Below are 8351 nucleotides of genomic sequence, written 5' to 3' on the forward strand. Positions count from 1 at the left end.
TGTGTAAGCCCCGACATGGGGTTGCCGAAGGCAGGCCCCCCCCCGCTCCCCCCCTCAACGAAGCGCGAGCAGGGGGAGGGTACGGGAGTGGGTCTTCCCCCTCCCGTAAGGGGGGTCTGGGGGGTCTCCCCCATGAACATTTTGTTTTCTAGAACGTCTCAGGAGCCATTTCCCACGTCCTGATGTCTGAGATAATGATATGTTGTAATTTATAATATAAACGATGTAGTTTTAAAACAGGGGCCGACTTGCCCCGGTCTCCCCTACACATGTATAATACATGTGTAGGGGGGACCGGGGCAAACACGGCCCCTTTTCTTTTTTCAAGACGTTAAGGAAGGCATGTACTATACTGTTGAAATGCATATTTATATATGTCATTTAGAAAAGAAATGTATTGTCTTTCATAAACTAATAACCAAATCGTAAACAAGACCATATTTTGGGAATTATTGGACTTTTTAGGTCGAGAGAGTTGGGGGCCGGACGAGCCCCGCCCTGAGGTAAATCCGGCCCCTACCAGGGCAAGTATGGCATGAAGGATAGAGAAGACAATTTACTAATAAGTGTATGGAATTTCATTCAATTCTGTTGGAAAATAAGTCCAGAACAAATCAGTGAATACAAAGAAAAAAATACTTAATTTTTGCGACGTAAAAATATTATTTTTGTGGTCAATTGGGTGACGTTATCAATAGTGACGTCACTTGGCACAATAACAGTTGCATTCGGGGTGGCCGAATGTGCCCCGGCAAAAGGGGCCGAACGTGCCCCAAATTGATATTTTCTTAAAAAAACACCACATTGATTGTCTGTGTCTACTGTGCCATACTCGGAGTCGTTTGCGCCGGGCGTGAGTTTCTCAATTTACTCAATTAAGCAGTTTAGTTCCGCCTGGAACTGTCCATTAATGCAATGGACATTTCTAAACTTCATATATTTTTGTACTAACTATTAACACTGTATCATATCTGAGGAATTACATATGTATACTATATATTCAAAACTTAAACTCCACTTTATAGTATCAGCAAGAAAAAATAATGTCATGAAAACCTATACTTGTCAAAATCATGTGCAAGCCCGGGCTTATTGGCTTACATGGTAGCTACGCGCCTGTATGTGGACAGCATTATAATTGTTGAAATGTTTTTTGTATGCATACGATTCGAAATAAATAAATCATATCTTTCATCACGGACTTAAATAGCATCTAATTCCGTGCTTTCATATTCAATATTTACAAAAGGGGAAACCTGAACAATATTATGACGTCATAATATATCTTATTTCAGACTGTCTTCCCGAACTTGCTCCAAGTCGGGGTACGTTCAGCCACCAAATTTTCCCCACAGAAAAAATGTTATTACTGTTCATGTTTGCCCCTTTGTAAATATTGAATATGAAAGCACGGAATTAGATGCTATATAAGGCCGTGATGAAAGATATGATGTTTTTCTTTCGAATCGTATGCATACAAAAAACATTTCAACAATTATAATGCTGTCCACATAGGCGGAACTTGTCCAGTTTTCTCTGATTTGTACAGCGATATGACGCAACGGGTACAATAGAGGTGACGTCATCTTTAATTTTACTAATGAGAGAGAGAGAGAGAGAGAGAGAGAGAGAGATTATCATGGGAACTGACATCAGACAGTTCAATTTCGTCAGGTAATTCATTTCCTATACTCGCGTTAGAGTTTCATGGAATATGACCAGGAACCCAATGATGTTATTCAAAATAGCTACATGAGCGATATGTTGACAATTTTGACAAACGTTTCCTAAAAACTAAGCCGAGTTAATTTACATAGATGACATCATGTTGTATTCAGAACAGATTAGCTACAGACAATGCTGAAATTCTTATTTGACATTTCATAAAACTAGGGTCCGGTTGATATTATATTTTTAGTCTATTTGATAAGATTAATAATCCACTGACGTCATCGGCTTAGTTCCCATCTTTACCGGACGTCCTTTAAATAGCAGTGTACCCGGATTATGGAGTGGCAAGGATAAATGACGCATCCGTCAGTTTTTAAATAATACGATATTTTACGCTTTTAACTGATGCCAGTTTTTTGTTGTGTTTTGTCTTGCAGTTTTATTTTTATCATTTTTATGCAAATATTAATGATGTAAGTTTTTCAGTGCGTCATTCAGCTGGGCCTGTCCGTTAATATTTCACGTAGCGGAACTGGGCTAGGCCGATCGTCGGCGACCACGATCTCAATTGGTAGAGACCGCCCGTCCAGAACTCCGAGTGTCCGGGTTCGAGCCCTACTCTAGCCGTTACATTTCTCTTTCTCCTGTTGCAGTATAATCCCCTCGACTCGCCTGGTGTTTTCGTTTATGCAGAAAAATCTGTTTGTTTCCTTTTAAAGAACTCGCATCAGTTTTGTGGTAACTAAGTGTCGCATAATTCGAGTAATCACTGAAAGCACGGACTTAGATAAAAAATTAATTCCGTGCTGAAAGTAAAGCCCGAAAGCATTTTGAAAGACTAAATTTAAAGTGACTTCAAACTTCCCCGGTCCTTACTGTTGTATCTCTGTCATACTCCTCCATTTCAGTTTGATATGTAGCTAAAGATTTCTTAATGCATACATGCTATTATATCGTAAATTCTGGACAATTTTTTTCAGCGTGAAGTAGATTTTATCACAGGGACATGATACTTTGTTGCAGATATATTTTGACCTAAACTAAGGTGTTCAGAGTATTTTTTTTACATGTTTTAGGAGTTTAGATCGACTTTCGATAAAAATTACACCCTCGATGATAAATTATGATCATGAAGAGGGGATGAGGGGGAGGGGGGGGAGGGGTACAAAATGACACCCTCAATGAATGATTGATCATATATGAGCATTGGGATCGTCATTTTTTATGATTTTAGATTGACTTTCGGTAAAAATGACACCCCAATGATTATCTGGTATATATAATTATTTGGGGCGTCACTGGTTTTAACGTTGATAACCGAAAGTCGATCTAAACCCATAAACTCGTCACTTACCACGTTCACAGACGTACATGCCACGTTGTACAAGGTGACGTCATTAGACAGATTCCCGCAACATAGCTCGTCCAGCTTTTCATATGTAACATATCATTATGTAGTCATCACGGCCCCTGACCTGCCCTTTGATCTCAGATACAGAAATAAAGGCCATCAGTCTCCAGATCTTCACATACTTTAACGTAAATAAATATATTATTATGGGATCCACAATATTTAAATTTGTTTCAATTAAAGTTTTAAAAATGTATGATTAGTTGAATATATGCAATTAGATTAGATTGCTTTTCAAGTCCGTGATATCAGTCATGCTTTTGGTTTCCAAAATGATCACCTTCATACGAAAACTTCACGTATTTGTTTTTTAGAGTTATCTTTTCTCCAAATAAGCCTCTGCCTTTGCCGTATTGATATTTTCTGAATGAATCTTGTAAATGAAATTTCTGTTTAGATTTCACTTCTAACCTTCAAGACATGGGTAATCATTCATAAATGATAGTTTAAGACCGTAAAAAACTGCAGAAGAAAATCTTAAAAGTTGAAACATTTTTCAAATTTAATTGAAATTTTGAATTGTCTAATCATGTAACATTTGGACCAATTGAGATAATTTACAAAATGTATATTTCTGTATATATTTCTTCATATGGTAATTATCTCAATATTGAGTGTTTTCACATATGTTGGACAAAGGCCGGGTTAAGTTTTACTCGAGTTCATGTACATTACCACGGACTTAGATAAATTCCGTGACATTACTTACCTAACCGGCATATTTTAATTGCCAGGTCACAAAAAACACCCGGATATCTTATTTTTAGTTTTGTGATTTTCATCCCGACCATGACAATCAATTAAATTTAACTAGACTCAGGGTTGAGACACAGTCCAACTTAGAAATATGATAGGAGATAATTTGAAGTATCCGGAATATTGGAACAATTACAGACAACAGGACAATATATGTGTGCTTGAAACTCTAACGTGGCATGAAATAATTGCACTAAAATAGGAACTAACCTAGCCGGAAGTAAATTATGGTATACAGAAATTGCCAATGCACCGATTGAAAAGGTAAATAAACAAGCATAACCTCTATGTCAATCACACACATTTAACTGGCACGTGATGGCTACGGCGCTATTTGAGTGGTTCGTGGGATTGTCGTGGGCATTTTACAAACTAAGCGAAGCAGGGGTGCGATTGTCACTAAGAAGGCTGCAGCAGCGAGTCGATCGTAGCACGGAGACTGTCGTAATGGATCCAGATGTGGGGAAAATAGCGAAAAATCTCGTGAAGAGTGTCGCAACGGGGGAGGTAAGAAATAGCAATATTGTCTGTAGTTACGAATGACTTGTTAGATAACCGGTGTCAAGTTAAGGGTATATCAACGTATGTAAACACTGGACACGATCATCTGCTGGTCATCGCGATCGTTGATAGTCGAAAGATAACAATAGGTCATTGTGGGTCGTAAGCACTGGCACACAAGGCGCTAGGGATACACGGGATCGTTATCGACGTTTTGATAAGCTGCTGTAGTATTTTTCTTGAAGAAGAAATCAAAAGAAATAAAGTCGACCCGAAATGCAGTCGACACGATTAAATAAACATGTATATAGGTTATTGGGTTATGAAAGCATTGCATGCTTACAGTTGAGTTATATAATAAAAAAAAATCAGGAAAATTATTGAGTATGTCTAGATCTGCATGATCACCTGCGTTTATGCATGCATGAAAATAGATATGTAAATAAAGTTGAGATGGTGAGCATTGTAAATAATAAAGGTGTTTGTTAAAACACAAATATCTTACATGTAAAGTGTTACTGTAACTGCATGGTATCACTGGTTGTAAGCTGTAACTGCATGTCATTGACTGACTTCAATTGGAAGCTTACACAAATTCATTGAATGCTTGATGTAGCACATCATTTGCTAACAGATTTAACCAGGGCTTTGACAGCTGCAACTGACATCATCTGTAAGCTATACATGTTTAAAAAAAACCCAGACTGTAATAGGACATGAAAATATTGCATATCAAACTGGCCTGGTATCACTTCATAATGTATATACTCTACTAGGTACATATTGTATTATAAGCTGTACATGTAATTGACATCAGTGGCTTTAAGCTGTAATTGACATCATTCATGGGTGTACGATACAACTGATATAACTGTTAATCACAAAATGTAACTGTTATCCAGTGAATATACCCATGTCATATTTTTGTCACTGGCTGTAATATAATTATATATAAACTGTACTTGACATCATTGGCTGTAATATAATTATATATAAACTGTTATTGACATCACTGGCTGTAATATAATTATGTATAACCTGTACTTGACATCACTGACTGTAATATAATTATATATAAACTGTACTTGACATCACTGGCTGTATTATAATTATATATAAACTGTAATTGACATCACTGACTGTAATATAATTATATATAAACTGTACTTGACATAACTGGCTGTAATATATTTATATATAAACTGTTATTGACATCACTGGCTGTGATATAATTATATATAAACTGTAATTGACATCACTGACTGTAATATAATTATATATAAACTGTACTTGACATAACTGGCTGTAATATATTTATATATAAACTGTAATTGACATCACTGGCTGTATTATAATTATATATAAACTGTAATTGACATCACTGGCTGTAATATAATTATATATAAACTGTACTTGACATCACTGGCTGTAATATAATTATATATAAACTGTACTTGACATCACTGGCTGTAATATAATTATATATAAACTGTACTTGACATCACTGGCTGTAATATAATTATATATAAACTGTACTTGACATCACTGGCTGTAATATAATTATATATAAACTGTACTTGACATCACTGGCTGTAATATAATTATATATAAACTGTACTTGACATCACTGGCTGTAATTTATTTATATATAAACTGTTATTGACATCACTGGCTGTAATATAATTATGTATAACCTGTACTTGACATCACTGACTGTAATATAATTATATATAAACTGTACTTGACGTCACTGGCTGTAATATAATTATATATAAACTGTACTTGACATCACTGGCTGTAATATAATTATATATAAACTGTTATTGACATCACTGGCTGTATTATAATTATATATAAACTGTAATTGACATCACTGGATGTAATATAATTATATATAAACTGTTATTGACATCACTGGCTGTGATATAATTATATATAAACTGTAATTGACATCACTGGCTGTAATATAATTATATATAAACTGTNATCCTTAAAGCTTAACTTAAAACTAACGTTCCCCAATTACCGTAAATCTCCTACAGTGTAAAATGCATGCACCTTATCGTACGTAAGTTGTAGAACACCACAGATTACAAGAAACAACAAAGCACTCAATACAGTTGTACAGGTAAGTCTGAGATTAAGAGGATAGGCCAAAATGAAAGTTGTGTCCTCAAAATATTAGGGTTGCAAAATATTTAACACTTTCAGAGGTACAGTGTATTACCTTTACCACTTGCTGTTTCCAGATAACTGTGAATAAATTGAGGATATATCAACTTAACCATCGTGTATTTCTTTGCAAATCTAGGTATTAGAGCAGATTTTCTCTTCATCACCCTTAAAATTTCTTGTGTAACCCCTCCCCCTTGTATAATAACTTTGTGACAGGGAAAGAGTATGTCACCTTCTGCCTAAGGTCCAACTCTCCACCGCTATTGTCAAGGTCATAGCAAAAGTTCCAACACTCAATTGCTGTTGCCAAGGTCACAGCTAAAGTTCCAACTCTCCACTGCTATTGCCAAAGTCACAACTAAAGTTCAAACTCTCCACCGTTATTGTCAAGGTCACAGCTTAAGTAGAGTTATAGCATGTGCAAAATGGGTACTCCTTATCATTATTTAACTCGACATTCATTAGACTTTCGACATTCTTAACCCCTTCCCTTACGATATCATTCAAAAGTGTAACAAAGCAACACCGTTGGTATGTTACTCCAATGGTATAACAACATAAAAACATAGCTAGTACAAATGCTCGTTCTAAACATTGTTATTAGCTCACCTGGTCCGAAGGTCTCTGGAACTAAGAAGTGGATATCAACCATATTTGACTGGAAGCATCCCTAGGTGGTGGGGATTCGAAATTGTACAAATGATGGGGCTAAACCCCCAGGGGCTGAGGGGCGGGGCAAAAAGGGGACAATTTGGCTATATTGCTTTCAGCGACTTCTCTGGAACTGNATATATATAAACTGTACTTGACATCTCTGGCTGTAATATAATTATATATAAACTGTACTTGACATCACTGGCTGTAATAAAATTATATATAAACTGTACTTGACATCACTGGCTGTAATATAATTATNTCTTTCAGTGACTTCTTCTCTGGAACTATGAAGTCGATATCAACCATATTTGACTGGAGGCATCCCTAGGTGTCANTACTGTAATTGACATCACTGGCTGTAATATAATTATTAGCTCACCTGGTCCAAAGGACCAAGGGTTGCTTATGCCATACCGTGGCGTCCGTCGTCCGTCCGTACGTACGTCAACAATTTCTTTAAACGACTTCTTCTTAACTACTGGGTGGAATTAAACTAAATTTGACTGGAAGCATCCTTAGGTGATGGTGATTAAAAATTGTAAAAATGGTGGGGCTGACCCCATAGGGGGCTGAGGGGCGGGGCAAAAAGGGGTCAATTTTACAATATTGCTTTAAGCGACTTCCCTGAAACTAAGAAGTGGATATCAACCATATTTGACTGGAAGCATCCTTAGGTGATGGTGATTAAAAATTGTACAAATGGTGGGGCTGCCTCCCCAGGGGGCTAAGGGGCGGGGCCAAAAGGGGGCCATTGGCTATATTGCTACAAACGACTTCTTCTGTAGAACTGTGAACTGGATATCAATCATATTTGATCAAAAGCATTCCTGGGAGGCAGGGATTTAAAATTGTACAAATGGTGTGGCTGACCCCCCAGGGGGCTGAGGGGCAGGGCCAAAAAGGGTATTTGGCTATACTGCTATAAATGACTTCTTCTGCAGAACTATGCCATGGATATTGATCATATTTGGTTGGAAGTATTCATGGGAGGCAGGGATTCAAAATTGTACAAATGGTGAGGCTGACCCCCCCGGGCTAAGGGATGGGGCCAATACAATGCATTACTTGGAAATGGTTGAGATCCCCACCATATAACCATATATACAATTGCTGAGTATAAAGAGAAGAATGCACATTTGCTTCCAGGATGTCCCTAGGGTCTGGCCCCACCCTTGGAGAC

At 37.0% G+C, this 8351-nt stretch overlaps 1 protein-coding gene across 1 annotated transcript in view; it reads left to right on the top strand.

Annotated features, from left to right (window-relative positions):
- Positions 1-4156: 4156 nt before the first annotated feature.
- The window catches only part of LOC110460228 (prostamide/prostaglandin F synthase-like), a 35575-nt gene continuing 31380 nt past the window's right edge, over positions 4157-8351 (top strand). The window contains exon 1 of the mRNA XM_021513029.1: positions 4157-4345. Coding sequence (XP_021368704.1) covers positions 4157-4345 — 189 coding nt within the window. The remainder of the gene's footprint in view (positions 4346-8351) is intronic.

Source organism: Mizuhopecten yessoensis, unplaced genomic scaffold (assembly GCF_002113885.1).
Source record: "Mizuhopecten yessoensis strain PY_sf001 unplaced genomic scaffold, ASM211388v2 scaffold10333, whole genome shotgun sequence".
Lineage (NCBI taxonomy): Eukaryota > Metazoa > Mollusca > Bivalvia > Pectinida > Pectinidae > Mizuhopecten > Mizuhopecten yessoensis.